Source organism: Physella acuta, unplaced genomic scaffold (genome assembly GCF_028476545.2).
Source record: "Physella acuta isolate Inbredline_101_S28 unplaced genomic scaffold, ASM2847654v3 ptg000242l, whole genome shotgun sequence".
Taxonomy (NCBI): Eukaryota; Metazoa; Mollusca; class Gastropoda; family Physidae; genus Physella; species Physella acuta.
In genome coordinates, this window is record NW_026731761.1 from 711,034 (window position 1) to 731,128 (window position 20,095).

The 20,095-nt window shown below is 36.3% G+C and overlaps 1 protein-coding gene across 14 annotated transcripts in view; it reads left to right on the top strand.

Annotated features, from left to right (window-relative positions):
• The window catches only part of LOC131938356 (microtubule-associated protein futsch), a 100,554-nt gene that overhangs the window by 70,404 nt on the left and 10,055 nt on the right, over window positions 1-20,095 (top strand). For 10 of the 14 annotated variants that reach the window (XM_059296368.1, XM_059296367.1, XM_059296366.1 and 7 more), the window contains 18 exons: window positions 1,184-1,293; window positions 2,044-2,186; window positions 5,497-5,629; window positions 6,660-6,780; window positions 8,100-8,204; window positions 9,408-9,561; window positions 10,295-10,411; window positions 10,749-10,775; window positions 11,900-12,196; window positions 12,603-12,656; window positions 12,870-12,998; window positions 13,584-13,702; window positions 14,012-14,108; window positions 14,416-14,557; window positions 15,995-16,087; window positions 16,665-16,770; window positions 17,238-17,358; window positions 19,388-19,515. In XM_059296368.1, the coding sequence (XP_059152351.1) occupies window positions 1,184-1,293; window positions 2,044-2,186; window positions 5,497-5,629; window positions 6,660-6,780; window positions 8,100-8,204; window positions 9,408-9,561; window positions 10,295-10,411; window positions 10,749-10,775; window positions 11,900-12,196; window positions 12,603-12,656; window positions 12,870-12,998; window positions 13,584-13,702; window positions 14,012-14,108; window positions 14,416-14,557; window positions 15,995-16,087; window positions 16,665-16,770; window positions 17,238-17,358; window positions 19,388-19,515 (2,196 nt within the window). The remainder of the gene's footprint in view (window positions 1-1,183; window positions 1,294-2,043; window positions 2,187-5,496; window positions 5,630-6,659; window positions 6,781-8,099; window positions 8,205-9,407; window positions 9,562-10,294; window positions 10,412-10,748; window positions 10,776-11,899; window positions 12,197-12,602; window positions 12,657-12,869; window positions 12,999-13,583; window positions 13,703-14,011; window positions 14,109-14,415; window positions 14,558-15,994; window positions 16,088-16,664; window positions 16,771-17,237; window positions 17,359-19,387; window positions 19,516-20,095) is intronic. The other 4 variants (XM_059296374.1, XM_059296375.1, XM_059296376.1 and 1 more) reach the window with 4 other exon arrangements.

Genomic DNA, 20,095 nt, shown 5'->3' on the forward strand with positions numbered 1-20,095 from the left:
AAATACTCTGATGCCATAGGGAGGAGGGTACTCTGCTTACATGGGGATAAGCACTCTGATTACATGGGGATAAGCACTCTGATTACATGGGGATAAGTACTCTGATTACATGGGGATAAGCACTCTGATTACATGGGGATAAGTACTCTGATTACATGGGGGTTTATAGGGACAAGTACTCTCCGAGGGAAATTTATAGGTACACATGCTCTGCTTACATGGGGAGTTTATATGGACAAGTACTGTGTTTACATGGGGGTTTATGGGGCAAATTATCTGCTTACATGGGGGTTTATAGGGACAAATTCTCTGCTTACATGGGGTTTTATAGGGACAAGTACTGTGTTTACATGGGGGTTTATAGGGACAAATTATCTGCTTACATGGGGGTTTATAGGGACACATTCTCTGCTTACATGGGGGTTTATAGGGACAAATTCTCTGCTTACAGGGGGGGTTACAGGGACAAATTCTCTGCTTATATGGGGGGATAGAATTTATAGGAACAATTAGCCTGTTACATAGTGAAGTTATAGGGACAAGTAGTTTGTTTACATAGAAAATTTTCAATGGACTATGTTCTATGCTTAAATTTAAAAATATTTGAAGGTTATATTTTTGATAATAGACTTGATTAATCCACAAATTCTAAAACATATTCTGGCTACAACAGTAATCCTAACTTGTTTGAATATTTTAGCAAGATCTATGATTCATAATAACAGTGAATAACTGAAACACACAATAAAACAGGATTATACTTGTAACACAATCTTTCATATACCTGCTGCATATCTTTTATAAACCTGTAGTACATCTTTTATATATCTGTTGTACATCTTTTATAAACCTGCTGCACATCTTTTATAAACCTGTTGTACATCTTTTATATATCTGTTGTACATCTTTAAAAACCTGTTGAACATCTTTTATAAACCTGTAGTACATCTTTTAATACTTTTATATATCTGTTGTACATCTTTAATAAACCTGCTGCACATCTTTTATAAACCTGTTGTACATCTTTTATATATCTGTTGTACATCTTTTAATAACCTGTTGAACATCTTTCAAACACCGGCTGCAGATCTTTTAAATAACCCACTGCCCATATTTTCTCTATCCGCCCCAATGATAAATATAATTTTGTATCTATAAACACATTTTTTCCTCTCTCCTGCAGCTTGGAAAATGGCAATGTTGATGTGACGACCAGCTTTACAAAAAAAGATTTCCATATAGCCAGGGAGTCAGGTGATGGGAAGGAAGATTCCTCAGAAGTTTTACCTGATGGTACGAAGCACTTGTTATGTCTCTTCTTTTTTTTTAATTTCCATTTCCCATTTTTTTTTTTTATAAAATACTTCAGGAACTGGTGTTTTTTTTTTTCAAGATAAGAAATAATTTGGACAACTGAGTTTATTTACAAATCTGAAGTAAATTTTGTGATGATTTAAAAAAAAAAAGTAGGATTAACTAAATCCATTATATCCATAAAAATTTAGTAGTAAAAACTTTCCTTTTTATCATGTTATAAAAAATGTCTTGATAATATCACCCCAAGCTGCTATACAAAAATGTTATCTTTTCACTTTGAAGTCAGCCAACATGCTATAGGCCTACAGTAGCACACCTTATCCATTTTTTGTGCCAGTTTGAATATCCTGGCCAACATGCTATAGGCCTACAGTAGCACACCTTATCCATTTTTTGTGCCAGTTTGAATATCCAGGCCATCATGTTATAGGCCTACAGTAGCACACATTATCCAATTTTTGTGCCAGTTGGAAGATCCAAGTTTTTATACCCCCTCCCCACACCAGCTTTTTGTCCTCTCCCCACTCCACAGTTTCCTTTGCAGTTTTTTTATGCCCTCCCCACCCACACTACACTGATAATTTTTATACACCCTTCCCCCCATCCTAAGTATTTAAACCCCTGCTACTTTATCCCCACCCCCTTTATGTTTTGACCCCACCTGCACTCCCCCACCCCCCAGTCCTAGTGATATGTTTACGTCATGTTTCCTCCTTGTGTTGGCAGGTGAGCCTCTAGAGATAGACTACAGCAAATTGACTTTTATTGAGATCCCCCCTATAGAGAGCGAGGAAGAGGACGAGAGCAGTGGAGATGAGATAGAGTACCACAAGCCATCCAGGGTTTGCTTCAGTAGGAGTCCTATCAAGGTGGGTACTCAGTGGCTAGATTTGTTCAGTCTCAGTACATGTTACTCAGTGGCTAGATTTGTTTATAGTTTTTATAGAGTACCACAAGCCATCCAGGGTTTGCTTCAGTAGGAGTCCTATCAAGGTTGGTACTCAGTGGCTAGATTTGTTTATAGTTTTTATAGAGTACCACAAGCCATCCAGGGTTTGCTTCAGTAGGAGTCCTATCAAGGTTGGTACTCAGTGGTTAGATTTGTTTATAGTTGAGATAGAGTACCACAAGCCATCCAGGGTTTGCTTCAGTAGGAGTCCTATCAAGGTTGGTACTCAGTGGTTAGATGTGTTTATAGATGAGATAGAGTACCACAAGCCATCCAGGGTTTGCTTCAGTAGGAGTCCTATCAAGGTTGGTACTCAGTGGTTAGATTTGTTTATAGTTGAGATAGAGTACCACAAGGCATCCAGGGTTTGCTTCAGTAGGAGTCCTATCAAGGTTGGTACTCAGTGGCTAGATTTGTTTATAGTTGAGAGTACCACAAGCCATCCAGGGTTTGCTTCAGTAGGAGTCTATCAAGGTTGGTACTCAGTGGCTAGATTTGTTTATAGTTGAGAGTACCACAAGCCATCCAGGGTTTGCTTCAGTAGGAGTCCTATCAAGGTTGGTACTCAGTGGTTAGATGTGTTTATAGATGAGATAGAGTACCACAAGGCATCCAGGGTTTGCTTCAGTAGGAGTCCTATCAAGGTGGGTACTCAGTGGCTAGGTTTGTTTATAGTTGAGATAGAGTACCACAAGCCATCCAGAGTTTGCTTCAGTAGGAGTCCTATCAAGGTTGGTACTCAGTGGCTAGATTTGTTTATAGTTGAGATAGAGTACCACAAGCCATCCAGGGTTTGCTTCAGTAGGAGTCCTATCAAGGTTGGTACTCAGTGGCTAGGTTTGTTTATAGTTGAGATAGAGTACCACAAGCCATCCAGAGTTTGCTTCAGTAGGAGTCCTATCAAGGTTGGTACTCAGTGGCTAGATTTGTTTATAGTTGAGATAGAGTACCACAAGCAATCCAGGGTTTGCTTCAGTAGGAGTCCTATCAAGGTTGGTACTCAGTGGCTAGATTTGTTCAGTCTCAGTACATCGTACTTAATGGCTAGATTTGTTCAGTCTCAGTACATGGTAGTCAATGGCTAGATTTGTTCAGTCTCAGTACATGGTACTCAATGGCTAGAATTGTTCAGTCTCAGTACATGGTACTCAATGGCTAGATTTGTTCAGTCTCAGTACATGGTACTCAATGGCTAGATTTGTTCAGTCTCAGTACATGGTACTCAATGGCTAGATTTGTTCAGTCTCAGTACATGATAGTCAATGGCTAGATTTGTTTTTAGTTTGTCAGTCCTTGATATCAACGGCTGCATTAGGCCATAGTTTTTTAGTTCTTGGTAGTGCTACAGACTACAGCCAAGAGTATTAGAAAGCCATCTTTAATGTTTATTTATGTAGTGTTTTCTCTTCACAGTTAGTTCTTTTCATGTGTTACCTTAAGTTTAACTACACTGTATATCACTTGATATTTCTTAGTTCAAAACATCCTTAGCCTAAATCCAAACAAAAAGTAAATGTGACCCTATTAGCCAAGAAAAGTATTATATGAAGTTATAAAATAAGAATAACTGTCCTTTGCACCTTTTTTCTACTGTACCTAGTTAAAATGTGGGGAGGGTGTGTGTGTGTGTGTGTGTGTGTGTATATATAGAAAACCCAAAACTGTTATATGTAAACACTATGAAACAATTGCACTAAACAAAGGGTATTTAAATCTAATGGCTTGTTTTTGCAAAGACCATTAGTTTGATCAATAGGAAGTAAAATACAAAAAATTCATTATAAAAAACTACATTTGATAAACAGTAGTTATTTATAATAAATGATTTTGAAGTGCATGCGTCTACTGCACATTCTTATGATGGATATTCAGGAGAAAACCTTTATACATAGACACATACTGTTTTTTTTCTCTCTCTTTGAATGTTACATGTGAGTGCAGCCATTTTGAAGGCACTTGAGGGGAGCTAACTCTGTGTGCACATGCACTCAGGTGCACACATTTATTGCTGATAAACTTCTCTCTCATCTGTGTCTTGTGAATAAAAAAATGTATCTTCTGTACATGATTTAATGCCAGTTTTCATGTGGTTTTTTTTTTTTTTTTTTTTTTTTTAATAAATATTTCATTGCATGGCTTGGCAGCTGGAATTGAATGCTGGCTTTATTTAATCTTGAGTTATATTCAGACTTACCCCCCCCCCCCCCCCTGAATAAAAAAAAAATAAAGTGGTTTCTACTATTGAGGTTCTAGCATAGTCTATAGTTCTACTTTCTAGGAATATAACTGCTGTGTGATGGTGTTTTTTCTCTATAGAGGTAAAATATTCGACAGTCTGTTATTTCTGCTAGTAAACCATTAAAGCAGCTGCAATGAATGTTTTAGTGTAGCTCTGATGCATGCTGAAACTTCATTGAAGGTAGATCTGCACATTGTCTACATTGTTATTGTGGTATTAAAGATTTATAACCTATGAAAAGAGATACAACTATATGTTAGAATAGCCACTTGCTTCTTTGAGTCTGCAGGTTTCCACCTTGAGTTAGTGTACAGGTTCTTTAATCAATAGGTTTATGTAAACACTAGCAGTCATTAACAATGTATGGACACATTGTAGACACACAGGGTTATTTTGTTTTGTAGAGTGATCTGTATCTCTGTGAGATCTGTTTGATGTTGTGTTTGGCTAGCCTGAATATTTGGTTTCAGTTGTTGTCTAAGTTTTTTGTTGTTGTCAGAGCTACGTAAAATACATCAGGGTTGAGGTTCTATCTGTTGTCATGAATACATAATGTATGTGGTTGTGGCATTTTGGTGTAAGGAATCTATCTAAATAAGGCTTAAGCTTGTCTTAGTAATTGATTAAAGAGTGAACGTTAAGGTATGGCTAAATGTTCACTGTTACTTACATCTATTATAGACATCAAATATTTTAAATCTAACTTTTAGGTATAGTAGGTATGACAGACATTTCACCATCTTACTTTTACGTATTGTAGGTTTGACTGGCATTTCACCTGTTACTTTTAGGTATTGTAGGTATGGCTAACAATTCACCTGTTACGTTTAGGTATTGTAGGTATGGCTAACATTTCACCTGTTACTTTTAAGTATTGTAGGTATGGCTAACATTTTACCAGTTACTTTTAGGTATTGTAGGTATGGCTAACATTTCACTTGTTACCTTTAGGTATTGTAGGTATGGCTAACATTTCACCTGTTACTTCCAGGTATTTGCCACATACTCCACCAATGACTACGACAGAAGGAATGAAGATGTGGACCCAGTTGCAGCATCAGCTGAATATGAACTGGAGAAACGGGTTGAGAAGATGGATGTGTTCCCAGTTGACCTGCTCAAAGGTCAGCTCACACCTGCGTTGTTATTTTTTTAACTTATATTTCTATTGTTTTTTAAAAGGATGCACTAGGATTCGATTGAACCTCATTCTTTTGATGTCTGTTTTAAGAGCTGAATATTACATTTCAGTTTTATATCTTAACTAAAGGCTCAATTTTTAAATAAACAGTTTATCTCGTGCAAAGTACACAGGCATTATAACTGGGACTAGCAAATATTATATTTCTTCTCCCTTAGCTGCATGGTGATATCAATGTAGGGTTGATGGGGAGGGTCAAAGAAAGTTTAGCCGTTGTGTAGGGTTGATGGGAGGTTCAAGAAAGTTTAGCCGTTGTGTAGGGTTGATGGGAGGTTCAAGAAAGTTTAGCTGCTGTGTAGGGTTGATGGGTAGGGGCAAAGAAAGTTTAGCCGTTGTGTAGGGTTGATGGGAGGTTCAAGAAAGTTTAGCCGTTGTGTAGGGTTGATGGGTAGGGGCAAAGAAAGTTTAGCTGTTGTGTAGGGTTGATGGGTAGGGGCAAAGAAAGTTTAGCCGTTGTGTAGGGTTGATGGGAGGTTCAAGAAAGTTTAGCCGTTGTGTAGGGTTGATGGGAGGTTCAAGAAAGTTTAGCTGTTGTGTAGGGTTGATGGGTAGGGGCAAAGAAAGTTTAGCCGTTGTGTAGGGTTGATGGGTAGGGGCAAAGAAAGTTTAGTCGTTGTGTAGGGTTGATGGGTAGGTTCAAGAATGTTTAGCTGTTGTTTTGTAGGTGTTTAAAGTCTGACTTTGTTGCTGTATGTGTTTAAAGTCTGACTTTGTTGCTTTAGGTGTTTAAAGTGTGACTTTGTTGCTGTAGGTGTTTAAAGTCTGACTTTGTTGCTGTAGATGTTGTAAGTCTGACTTTGTTGCTTTAGGTGTTGCGTAAGTCTGACTTTGTTGCTGTAGGTGTTTAAAGTCTGACTTTGTTGCTGTAGATGTTGTATGTCTGACATTGCTGTAGTTGTTTAAAGTCTGACTTTGTTGCTGTAGGTGTTGTATATCTGACTTTGTTGCTGCAGGTTCTGAAGGTCTAGGCCTGAGTATCATTGGTATGGGAGTTGGTGCTGATGCTGGACTAGAGAAGCTTGGCATCTTCATCAAGACACTCACCCCGAATGGTGCAGCTCAAAAATCTAATCAGTAAGTTGGGTGCTGCTGTCTGCATGTTGGGTGCTGCTGTCTGCATGTTGTGTGATGCTGTCTGCATGTTGTGTGATGCTGTCTGCATGTTGTGTGATGCTGTCTGCATGTTGTGTGATGCTGTCTGCATGTTGTGTGATGCTGTCTGCATGTTGTGTGATGCTGTCTGCATGTTGTGTGATGCTGTCTGCATGTTGGGTGCTGCTGTCTGCATGTTGTGTGATGCTGTCTGCATGTTGTGTGATGCTGTCTGCATGTTGTGTGATGCTGTCTGCATGTTGTGTGATGCTGTCTGCATGTTGTGTGATGCTGTCTGCATGTTGGGTGCTGCTGTCTGCATGTTGTGTGATGCTGTCTGCATGTTGTGTGATGCTGTCTGCATGTTGTGTGATGCTGTCTGCATGTTGTGTGATGCTGTCTGCATGTTGTGTGATGCTGTCTGCATGTTGGGTGCTGCTGTCTGCATGTTGGGTGCTGCTGTCTGCATGTTGTGTGGTGCTGTCTGCATGTTGTGTGATGCTGTCTGCATGTTGTGTGATGCTGTCTGCATGTTGTGTGGTGCTGTCTGCATGTTGGGTGCTGCTGTCTGCATGTTGTGTGATGATGTCTGTTAGTTGTGTGATGATGTCTGTTAGTTGTGTGATGATGTCTGTTAGTTCGTGGTGCTGTCTAGTTCAAGTGGTGCTCTTCATTTGCAGGTCATTGGTTCCAATGTATTTGTTTGCTGTTGGTTTCTGCTAATAGTGTCTGTTGTGTTTGGCTGTTGATAGTGTCTGTCTGATGAGTGTGATGATTATGTCTATTGATTATGTCTGATGATGATGTATGTTGATGATGTCTGTCTTATAATGTCAGTTTGTTGATGCTGTCTGATGAAGATGTCTGTTTGTTGATGGTGTCTGTTGATAGTGAAACTGATACAAAAACAAAAGAGCTGTTCTGTTTACATTATTTTTAAAAAAATTGATTCGTTTAATTACCTTCATTAAAATTTGAAATCTTTTTTCCTACTGGAATCTTAGCCTGTTTTATCTTGTCTCTCTCCTCTGTGCTAACAGAAAAACATCATTTAATGAAGTATAAAAATATTTATTTTGTTTTGTTTTGTTGAAAAACTATTAAAGTTTATATGTTTTTGAAAAAATAAAATTCCATTTACTATAGGAAAGGCATAATATATGATTATTATAATTTGTGGATGGCTTTTGTTTTGACATAAAAAAGTAGTTATTTGAATTATTTTTAGAATTCAAGTTAATGATCAAATTAAAGACCAAGATGTAGACATTAAAAAGTAATTGTAAAATTTTTGTTTTCAGAATACAAGTGAATGATCAAATCATAGAAGTTGATGGTAAAAGTTTAGTAGGAGTTACACAAGCTTATGCTGCCTCTGTCTTACGTAACACAAGTGGTATTGTAAAGTAAGTGGTTTCTTTATGTGGTTGGTGGTTGGTACAAAGGGGGGGGGGGGGGGGGGGGGACACTACAGTATAAGTTCTGCTAGGGATGGCAAAACAATATCCACTGTTTGTTGAGTGTTGAGTATAGGTTGTGCTATATTTTTTTTCTTTTTGTACCAATTTTTCTGGGTGATTTTTACCAGATAAATCAAAATAACACATTGTAAGTTGTTTTTTTTTTTGTATGTTTAAAAGGTTTTGATAAAGTACATGAATAAAAGATCTTAACCAGATAGTTTAATACTGGTCTATCAGGAAATCCCTAAATTCAAACCCCTCCCACTTGAGCTAATTGATTAATGAAAGCTTCTCTAACTTATTAAAATATAACCAGACAGTCTTGGAGAGGGGGGGCTGTGTACTTTAACATTGTGTAATTGATGGAAGAACTGAGACATGATTAAGGGGGTGGGGGAGAATTGAAGAGGCATTATGGCTACACAGTACATCAATCAGAGCAGGAAGTGGCTGTTTTCTCTGACATGTGAGCTAGCAGAACTTGCCAGTCTGGCTTTTGTTTTTGTTAGAAGAAAATATTCCACAATTTTTCTCCGAATCTTTCAGTGGTAACATCTTACTTAGCATTTTGGCTGAATAATAGAATTTAAAAAAAATTTGGTTAGACTTTTTAATGGGTTTGAACTTTGAAAAAAAAAATCAAAGCAGTTTAACAGAAAAATGTAGATGTTTGCACACTTAGATTTGATAATCTTATTAGCTGTATTTTATGAATTACTTTTTAAAATAAAATTATAGGATATGTTTTTAATCAATTTTTTACTCTTCAATTCATGATGCATAAATATATATTTATAGAAATTGCTAAAAAGCTTTAGTAGTTGCTATGAGCATTCTTCAACTGCAGTATTTTATAACACATCTGAGCTGCTGTGCTTTATCTGTAACGTTTGTGTTGCTTTAAAAAAATTATTGTTATAACCATAAAGAATCTTGAAGCTTGTTTTAATTAACTTAGTTCTCCAATCAATAAAGATGTTAAGGAGAATGAAGAACGCTTCAGTTAGATTTTTTTTGAAGAAGAAATGGTTTATTTTGCTAATTACCATGATTAAAACACAACCTAGAACATGATAATTGCCATTTTAAGTAATTGCTTTGTTTGTTATGTGCCAGTCATTTTTTTTCATTGGTGTGTGATTTCAGGTTTCTGATTGGTCGGGAGAAAGACCCCAGCAAGAGCGAGGTGGCCAGATTAATTCAACAGTCTCTAGAGCAGGACAGACGCAGGGAGGAGATGAGAGAGAGGGAACAGCAGCGCCTGAAACAGCTGGAGGACAGCTTTCAGGTGAGACAGCCGGTACCTGAGATTTTCACCTCTACCTGTCTGACTTGTTCATGTTCATGTGTAGCTTAACACTGCATCGTTCTATAACACTGGTCATTTTAACCATTGTAGTTTAATTTTTCTCTTAGATGTTTTAACACATTACAAAAAATTCAGACACAACTCGTACATCTCATTATTAGACACAAATGTTGACATATTAACCAAATATCATTATGTTTTAACCTTTTTTTAGGTATTTAAACATCTTACACAAATTTAGCCACAATTCATGCATCACAATATTAGCCACATCTTGCAGACATTTTAACCACATTTTACATACATTAATCACTTCTTACAAACTTAAACCACATTTTACACACATTTTAACTACATCTTGCACATATTATAATCACATCTTGTAGAATACTGGCTTTTTAGCACTGCATTTTACATGTAAGTGAAAATCTCTAGCCTAATCAATTATGAGAGGCTAGTTTGACTTGTATGACTGTTTTGATATATTTGTGGCTGACCTAATGGCTTTATCAACTTAATTAATTAAGCACTGCAAGTTTCTCCATGCTTCACCCCTTTTGGCTCAACTTAACAGTATTTTGGTGAGACTTGATGAACTCAATATTTTTTAAAAAACATCCGTTCTCCCCATTTATTGTGCCGTGCCCCCACAATGTTGTTGTGCCTCTGTCCACCGTTGTACGACTACTAACACCTGTCCCCCCCACCCTCCTCCACCCTGTAGCCGAAGGATGAGGTGCTGGAAAGGCACGCCCATGCCCACCAGCAGCAGTTGTTGCTCCGTCAGACTTCTGAGACCGCTGATGATGAATCAAGTTCCGAAGCTGGAACTGATGAAAAGGTAACCAGTGAAGAAAAACATTCCACAGTTACTTCCCCCTTTTCTCTGATTAAAATTTTTAAATTTTTTTATTATAAATAGTTTTAGTTTGCCAATTATCAATTAGTAATCTGCTTTTTAACTGAACTTCATACATTTAAATGATGATGTTTTTTAAAAAAGTAATCAAGTGATCTTTAAAATTATAGTAAAATTCTTTCATACCCAACATAAAATTAACTAGTAATTTATTCTAGATAACAGACCTTAAGCTTAATATTAATTTGATTTTAATGAAGCTAATATAGTTGTAGCTTAGGCCATTAACACAGTTTTGCTTATCTTGCCATCTGTTCAGAAAATACAAGAGACAACTGTAGTTAATGTAAGCCAGATTTCTTCTCTTTAGTAAGCCAACTAACCCAGCTAACTATCCCATGCTACTAATACATCTGATGATAAACAATGACAACTACACTTTATTGTCACTAGAACCATTCTTGTTAAGTTACCAGTTAATAATTAAATCATTGTGAAAATAAGAAAATAATGTGAAGTAATTTATTATAAATCCCAGCATTGAATTTTTCTGTTTGTTCTTAACATGTCAATCAAGCTCAAAAATCTATTTAATGAATATAAAATGATAAAGTGCATATTTTAAATGCTAATTAGCATAATTTAGATATTTATTTTGCTATGTCGTGGACAGTTTTACTTTCGTCATTAACAGCTTGTTTTACTAATCAAAATAATTTTACACCACCCTTTAAGTATGTCATAAAAGATTCTAAAAAAATTGAAGGATATAAATTTATCTTACTTTATGTTAGTGTATTTTGCATTGATTTTCACTTTTACATTTTTATTAATATTATATTTGTAACATTTATAGTTTTTAGTATGAATGCAAGCACAATTTTATGTTTGGATTTAAAAATTCAGTGTTTAAATTCTATTTATACTTGGTCCCGAGATTGGAATTATTGAGCACTTAATCTAAAATATCACAGTATGTAATTAGTACATTGCACTGTTTTTGCCAGTAATTAAATAAAAAGAAAACTTCTTTTAACTCTGTTATAATAAGATAAATATGCACCTCTAAGAATATAGCAAGATGTGTAATAGCTATATTGTTTTAATAATATTTAATAATTTAATAATATTCAATAATTTTAATAATATTGCTATCCTAACCTTTGCCTTAACTGTAACCCTGACCCAAACAGTGATGCCTGCAAAAAAAAACAACCTCAGGTGCAGTATTTTGTTAACCAGCCGCTGTTTTTAAAACAACCCAATAGAACATTTGTGAAATATTATAACATGATTATTTATTATAATTACCATATGATATGTAGTCTTATCTCTTCTTAGAATCTGCATACTTGAAAAATAGTCATATTTACTGGTCATTAAATGTTAATTTCATTCATCTTTCTAATATTGCTGCTCTGTTGTTCACATCCAGCTGTTTAAAAAGACAGAACTTTTTTTCTTGACCAGGGAATAGAGGACACCCAGGAGAGTGAGCCACCCGTTGTCAACGGCGACCACGACTACATGATGGCTGAACAGGAGCGCCTGGAGCAGGAGAACGCTGCAGGGGACACCACTCCGCAGTCAGTGCCGTCCAACGGGGAGGACGGGCTGGACAGTTCCCCGGACAACTCCGTGTCCACCTCCGTGGCCGCTGTGGTCAGTCTGGCCATGTCGGAGCTGGAGGACAACCAGCAGCTCAGCTCCAGTGGTTCCGCTTCACCGGACATGGAGCATGAAAAACTGTTTATCAAGTTAAAAGAGGTAGGGGGTTTTAAAAACAAGCAGGGTTGGTTAAATTGGTGTGGTGTTTGGTAAAATTGATATGGTATTTAGTTAAATTGGTGTGGTGACTAGTTAAAAGAGACAGGATGGTAAAATTGGTATGGTGGTTAGTTAAATTGGGGTGATGTTTAGTTAAAAGAGACATTATGGTAAAATCTTTAGCTAAATTGGTGTGGTGTTTAGTTAAAAGTGTTAATACAGTGTTAATACATTTAAAAAATTGTAAGTTATAGGTATGATGTTAAGATTTAAAGATCAAGCCTTTAAAATGTTCCAATCTATGTATTACTTGTTGTATTAAAGTGTATTAAAATGTGGCTATATGAATACTTCCTATGACCAATGAACTTAATAAAGAGTCTAATGTAGCCTGTGTTTTCTCCAGGGCCAGTACAAGCTTGGAGTGGCAGAGGCTGAGATTGTCAAGTTAAAAGCCAAGGTGACTACACACTTTGTAATTTTAGTCTGTTAGTTAATGCCTGAATTGAAAGAAATATTGCAACATCAGGAAAAATTTATAAACGACAACTTTTAACGTTTTTTTTTCAATTAAAAATTTGGTGGTAGAAAGCATACCTATTTCGCTATTAGTTTAAACTGGCATGTGTTATTAATGAAGTATTAACATCAATGTCTGGTTTCTTACCTTCAGATCCTGGTGCTGGAAGGTGCTGAGGTCCAGAAGAAAGGGCTGGAGAAGAAAGTGGAGGAGTTGACCAGGAAGTTCCAGGAGAGGGACAAACATTTTGACATGTTGAAGAAGGAGCTCTCACAGTATAAGGTGAGGGGGGTCTGTGGTCTTGGTGGAGTTGAGGTGGACTATAGAATCCTGGGTGGAGCATTGATAGCATGGTGGAGTGTTGGTAGTTTGGAGTGTTGGTAGCATGGTGGAATGTTGGTAGCACGGTGGAGCAGTTTGGTGAAATTGAGGGTGAGCATGAAAACCTTGGTGGGAAGCAGATACTATGTTGGATGTGAAGTGAAACATCTATCAGCGAAATGGATCAATCCTGATGGAGCATAAAATCACAGTGAAGCCATATTGGATAATCATAGTAAACATAGACATCCCAAAGGAGTCAATAAATTATTGTACAGTATATAATTTATACTTTATATCTTAGCCATATTTTTCTTAGTATTTTGACACCTGTTCATACATAGTATTGTTATGACTATTCCACCTACAGTGCAGAGTACCCCTGTGAGCACTATGGTGCCTATATTTGTTTTAAAGAGTGCCATACATTGTGGATACAGTCGTGGCCTCACAAAGCCAGCACATTGAGCTATAGAGAAAAATTGTAGTATTGTTATAATTATTCCACCTACTGTGCCCTGAACACATTTATTCCATTGTTCCCAGGATATGATGGTTGCCTCACAAAGTCAGCACATTGAGCTGGAGAGGAAAGTGAAGGAGCTTGGTGCTTTAGAAAAGAAATACCACAAGGCCAAGAAGCTCATCAAGGATTATCAGCAGAGGTAAGGCATCTGGTTTCTTTTGTCTTCTGGTTAGTGATTGGTTTGTTCTGCTGTTCTGATTGGCTACTCTAAAAATAGCAGAGAATTATTTTGTAATCTGCTTTCTGATTGGCTGTTATAAAAATAGCAGAATATCATGTTTTAATCTTTTCTGTGATTGGCAGTTAAAAGTTTACTTATTTTCTGTCAATCATTTTATGTTTTTCCTACCCTAGTCTTGTACTAGTGTGCTCTAAGTATGGTTTATATTTACTTTGTGACTAATAACCAGTTACCCTTGTCTAAGAATGTTGTTTGTATTTTGTCCAGGGAGAAAGATTTCATCCAAGAAAGGGAATCTCTGTTTGAGCAACAGGCTGAGAAGGATCAGCAGTATAACTCTCTGGTTAAATCTTTAAAAGACAGGGTAAGTCTTAAAAACCTTCGCCTTCAAGTTGTCTTTTTGGCTGCTTAACCTTGTGTTATAATTAGTATTCCTTTATACAATGCGGCAAAAGTTAAGAAAAGAATGCATCCATTGTCTCCCAAGGCAAAATGAAGTTATAAAGTTATATTGACATAGTTATTACCAGAAAGTTATAAATTGTTTATTCAAAACAATGTTTTGGATCTAATTAATTACATTTTAAATATAAATGTATGTCATTTCTGATTTAGTTGTGAGTTATTTGGTTGATTTTGGAATATTGATTTAACGCATAGCTTGATTTCAGATTTTCACGTTAGAGAAGGATTTGACAGAAGCCCAGAAGGTGGCAGGTCTCCCCCAGGCGCTGCCTAGTCTGGACGAGGTGGACATGCCAGCCTCCTACAGCAAGCCTGTTCCTCTTGTCATGGCTACCCTCAATGGCTTAGGTAAGTTCTAAAGCTTCATGGCTACCCTCAATGGCTTAGGTAAGTTCTAAAGCTTCATGGCTACCCTCAATGGCTTAGGTAAGTTCTAAAGCTTCATGGCTACCCTCAATGGCTTAGGTAAGTTCTAAAGCTTCATGGCTACCCTCAATGGCTTAGGTAAGTTCTAAAGCTTCATGGCTACCCTCAATGGCTTAGGTAAGTTTTCAAGCTTCATGGCTACCCTCAATGGCTTAGGTAAGTTCTAAAGCTTCATGGCTACCCTCAATGGCTTAGGTAAGTTTTCAAGCTTCATGGCTACCCTCAATGGCTTAGGTAAGTTTTCAAGCTCCATGGCTACCCTCAATGGCTTAGGTAAGTTCTAAAGCTTCATGGCTACCCTCAATGGCTTAGGTAAGTTCTAAAGCTTCATGGCTACCCTCAATGGCTTAGGTAAGCTTAGGCTCATATTTTATTGCTTTATAAAGGTTAGACAGTTTTTATTGAACTTTTTTAAAAACAGTTCTCTCTTTTAAACATTTGATGATTGCTGTTATATGTTAGGGCAGAAACTCACAAATCCATCAGATTTTTTTAATGTTCTGTAAAATATGTTCAGAAGCTTGAAGTGTGGATTGAATGATGGGAACATTTCCATTTAATAAATAAACTATTTTGAACCTAATAGCTTATTTCTGAAACCCTCAGTGCATGGTGAGATAGTGTGGTTTATTATATGCCCAGCTATCTTTACTTTTCCTAGACTTGAATCAGGTATTCATGAGAACTGGGACAACTTTTGGACACCGTATACACCAACCCAAAATAAAACTCTATACTGTTAGGTTGGCAACCATGAGCTGTAACTGCTGAACCATGCTGTCCCAAACATTTACACTCACAGAATGATATTTACAACCAACCAATAGCTTTGTTTTATGCCCCCCTCTAGGTGAAGAGCCCCTCTCCCCTCTGAACCATGCTGTCCCAAACATTTACACTCACAGAATGATATTTACAACCAACCAATAGCTTTGTTTTATGCCCCCCTCTAGGTGAAGAGCCCCTCTCCCCTCTGAACCATGCTGTCCCAAACATTTACACTCACAGAATGATATTTACAACCAACCAATAGCTTTGTTTTATGCCCCCCTCTAGGTGAAGAGCCCCTCTCCCCTCTGAACCATGCTGTCCCATACATTCACAGAATGATATTTACAACCAACCAATAGCTTTGTTTTATGCCTCCCTCTAGGTGAAGAGCCCCTCTCCCCTCTGAACCATGCTGTCCCAAACATTTACACTCACAGAATGATATTTACAACCAACCAATAGCTTTGTTTTATGCCTCCCTCTAGGTGAAGAGCCCCTCTCCCCTCTGAACCATGCTGTCCCAAACATTTACACTCACAGAATGATATTTACAACCAACCAATAGCTTTGTTTTATGCCTCCCTCTAGGTGAAGAGCCCCTCTCCCCTCTGAACCAATCCACTGAAGATGTATTGGAGATCTCCACATCTTCAGAAACTTCAGATCCTGCCGCTACACCAGGTAGGTCTACATCAACTTGACCTTAATTACATTTAAGCCAACTTGTACCTGACCGTTATTACATTTAAGCCAACTTGTACCTGACCGTTATTACATTTAAGCCAACTTGTACCTAGTCATGTATTAGAACTCAAAAGAACTTTTCATTGGGAAATTTAGCACCAGTTTGTTTATATAACATCATTAAAACTTTTGTTTATATTTGTAGGATAAAAGTGCATTTGACCAGTAAATTAATTATGTCTTATACAATTTTTAGATAAATTAATTAGATTGATCTTGTGCCAACAGTAAATTAACTGTTTAGAAATAAACTATAAACCTGGATAGATCATTTTTGTAGACAAATTAGATCTGTCTTGTGACGACATACCTATCATCTTAAATTTCATTACAAAATGTCAGTGTTAAAAAAAAAGTTCTTAAGAAGCAGTTTTATCTTTCAATAAACTCTTATGATTAACATTTCAAAACATTTTTTGTGCTGATGAAGCAGATTTACCCTGAGGCTGAAGTCATTTATTCTCCTGATAAAATAAACCATCTCATCATGTTTATTTAAAAAAAATTGTTTCAGATGAGGCTGATTCATCTTTTGACAAAATACCTTCCCTCTCATCCTCCCCTGCAGACAAAATCAACTTTCACCATTCTCCATACGGAGTAACAGAAGAATATTTTCAGTGAGTGACAAGCCATTTTTTTAAGCAAAATTTTTATTATTCTGTTAAAGAGAACATAGATTTTTCATCAACAGATTTGTCTACTTTAAATACAGGATTTGGCACTTACGTTTAAATTAATTAAAACTTTCCATTTTATTTCTTTTGACAGATATTAAAGTTCAGTGTTAGCACATATAAATAATAAAATTCCTTTCTTTGATCAGAGGATAATTTTTTTAAACAATATTTATTATTCAGTCAAAGAGAACATACATTTTTCCTCAACAGATTTAACTACTTTAAATACAGAATTAGTCCTTTCTCTGATCAGAAGATAATTGGTTAATTAACAGAGCACTCTGTAAACTATTTAAATGTTACAGTTTATGAAAGTTCTGTCCTATTATTTATTTAATGATACAAATTTTACACCCTGTGTTAGATAAAAAAAAAAAGCCTTTTTTTTTTACATTTGCTCCTTTCAGATCTGAGTTTGATAAATTGAATTCCTCCCCTTTGTTGGACTCTTCAGCCAACAGAGACAAGGCAAGTCTAGGTACAGCAGGTAGTCTTGCTGGCAGGAGACCACCCTCAAAAAAAGGAAAGGTAATTTCAAACTGGTCTGTCTAAAAAACAAGTTTCCTTTCAAATAATAGTTTTTTTGTGAGCAAAATCTGTTTTATTACTGCTTAAGTAATGAATAAAAAAAGAACATAACGTTTGAACATTTTAACCATTAATGTCTCATTCATTCTACCAAAACTCCACCCATGACGGCCCAATGTAAGGAGCATAACTCTGTATGATCAAGTGAATAGTTTCACAAAATATTTGTTTTTGTCTAAATGAAATTGAAAATTAAGATAAAAACTACTGCTTAATGTTGGGAATAAACCTGGCTTTCCAACAGTATTAAATAGAATATATTATATTCGGTACAAGTACAGAATAAAAATAAAAAATGTCGGAGAAAATTCAAAACAGGTCATTTTCGGTAGTCAACTTTATTTATTTTTGTCTAAACAACTATGCATCGAATTTAACAGTTAAATATCAATTTGATTATCTTTAAGATATATAATTCATAAAATACATGCCTAGATACGTTTAGAGGCATTATTTTATTTTATTTTTAATATTAAATCAACTAAAAATTGGACAGATGAGTCTAAAATTTCGAGATGGAAAGAAACTATTATTTTTTATCTTTCAAAAGCGCCATTGAAATTAGAAGACCGGAAAAGGATGCTGAAACTAACCGACTTCCTGTTTAGTTAAAAATTAGGATTTGTAGGCCAAATTTTAATGAAACAAATTTAATTTTTCTATGCGTATTGTAAGCGGGCGGCAGCGGGCGTTACGGGACATTAACGGTGTCGGGCGGCAGCGGGCGTTACGGGACATTAATGGTTAAAAAGTATGTTAGAAAAACGTTTTCCTTTAAAGAAGTAATACCTGAAGTTGCGTTATATATGGGATGGCTTGGCCTAGCAGTAGAGCAATTGACTGCTTACCCAGAAATATCACGTTTGAATTCGGATTCGAGTCAATAGAGAATTCGTTAGTCCACCAAGCTCTGAATGGTACCTAACTCACGTTAGATAAAGTAAAGGTGGCTGGGCATAGTGCTGACCACACGATCTCTACATATGCCGAGGCCAGAGAAACAGGTGAACTCTACTTCACTTGCCCCACGGACTGTCAGGCTCAAAAGAGAACTTAGATTATATACATTATGCTGATAAGAAAGATTTGTACAAGAGTTGTGGCTGAATAGTTGTCCTTAATGTAAGCAAGTTTTTGTAATGTGTTGATGTTCCATCAGTCGTATGATTGTAATGTGTTGATGTTCCATCAGTCGTATGATTGTAATGTGTTGATGTTCCTCTAGTCATATGATTGTAATGTGTTGATGTTCCTCCAGTCGTATGATTGTAATGTGTTGATGTTCCTGTTTTTGTAATGTGTTGATGTTCCTGTTTTTGTAATGTGTTGATGTTCCTCTAGTCGTATGATTGTAATATGTTGATGTTCCTCCAGTCGTATGATTGTAATGTGTTGATGTTCCTGTTTTTGTAATGTGTTGATGTTCCTGTTTTTGTAATGTGTTGATGTTCCTCTAGTCGTATGATTGTAATATGTTGATGTTCCTCCAGTCGTATGATTGTAATGTGTTGATGTTCCTGTTTTTGTAATGTGTTGATGTTCCTGTTTTTGTAATGTGTTGATGTTCCTCTAGTCATATGATTGTAATGTGTTGATGTTCCTCTAGTCGTATGATTGTAATGTGTTGATGTTCCTCTAGTCATATGATTGTAATGTGTTGATGTTCCTCTAGTCATATGATTGTAATGTGTTGATGTTCCTCTAGTCATATGATTGTAATGTGTTGATGTTCCTCTAGTCATATGATTGTAATGTGTTGATGTTCCTCTAGTCGTATGATTGTAATGTGTTGATGTTCCTCTAGTCATATGATTGTAATGTGTTGATGTTCCTCTAGTAGTATGATTGTAATGTGTTGATGTTCCTCTAGTCGTATGATTGTAATGTGTTGATGTTCCTCTAGTCATATGATTGTAATGTGTTGATGTTCCTCTAGTCATATGATTGTAATGTGTTGATGTTCCTCTAGTCGTATGATGCTGAGGACGACCAGGACTCTGAGAGTGTGAAGAGTGAGATCACAGAGAATGGCAGCATCCACTCCAGCCAGACTGACCATGCTGAGAGTGGCCTGGACATGTGGAACAAACACGACAGGTACGTTCTTTTACCTTTATAAACCTCCGCTCTACTGCTGACCTGGTCAGTGGTTGACCTTTTGAGCCCATACATCTCATCAACTGTTGACATTTTGACCCATATTACTCTGTACGCTTGACACTCACTTGTCGAGTCTGTGCCGTTTTTTCCTGTTCTGACTCGCACAACATTGTTTTATGATGTGTTAAGTTTTGGTCTCTGTTTATTGTATTTAAAATATAAACTAACTGACAATACACTTAGTTGGTTTTAAGAAAATTATTTCTGGTCCATCTCAATAAAAACTTTTTGCATTGTCTGAAATCAAATTATTAGTGATTTGACGTAAGTATTCACTGAGTGTGACTAGCTTATTTAGTCTAGAACAGAATGCGATGCTCTACTCTTTTATTTTCCTCCCAGATATTTGTTCCAGTTCTTGAATTCAAAATTTCAATTACATAGTTTTTTAGATGTTTTTGTTAGTTTTTTTTTTTAACTCAGTTTTATACAGCATCAATAAAATTATTTTGTTATAATCGTATAGACTTGTAAACAAGGAATTCAAATTAAATATACTTTAAATAAATAATAAATT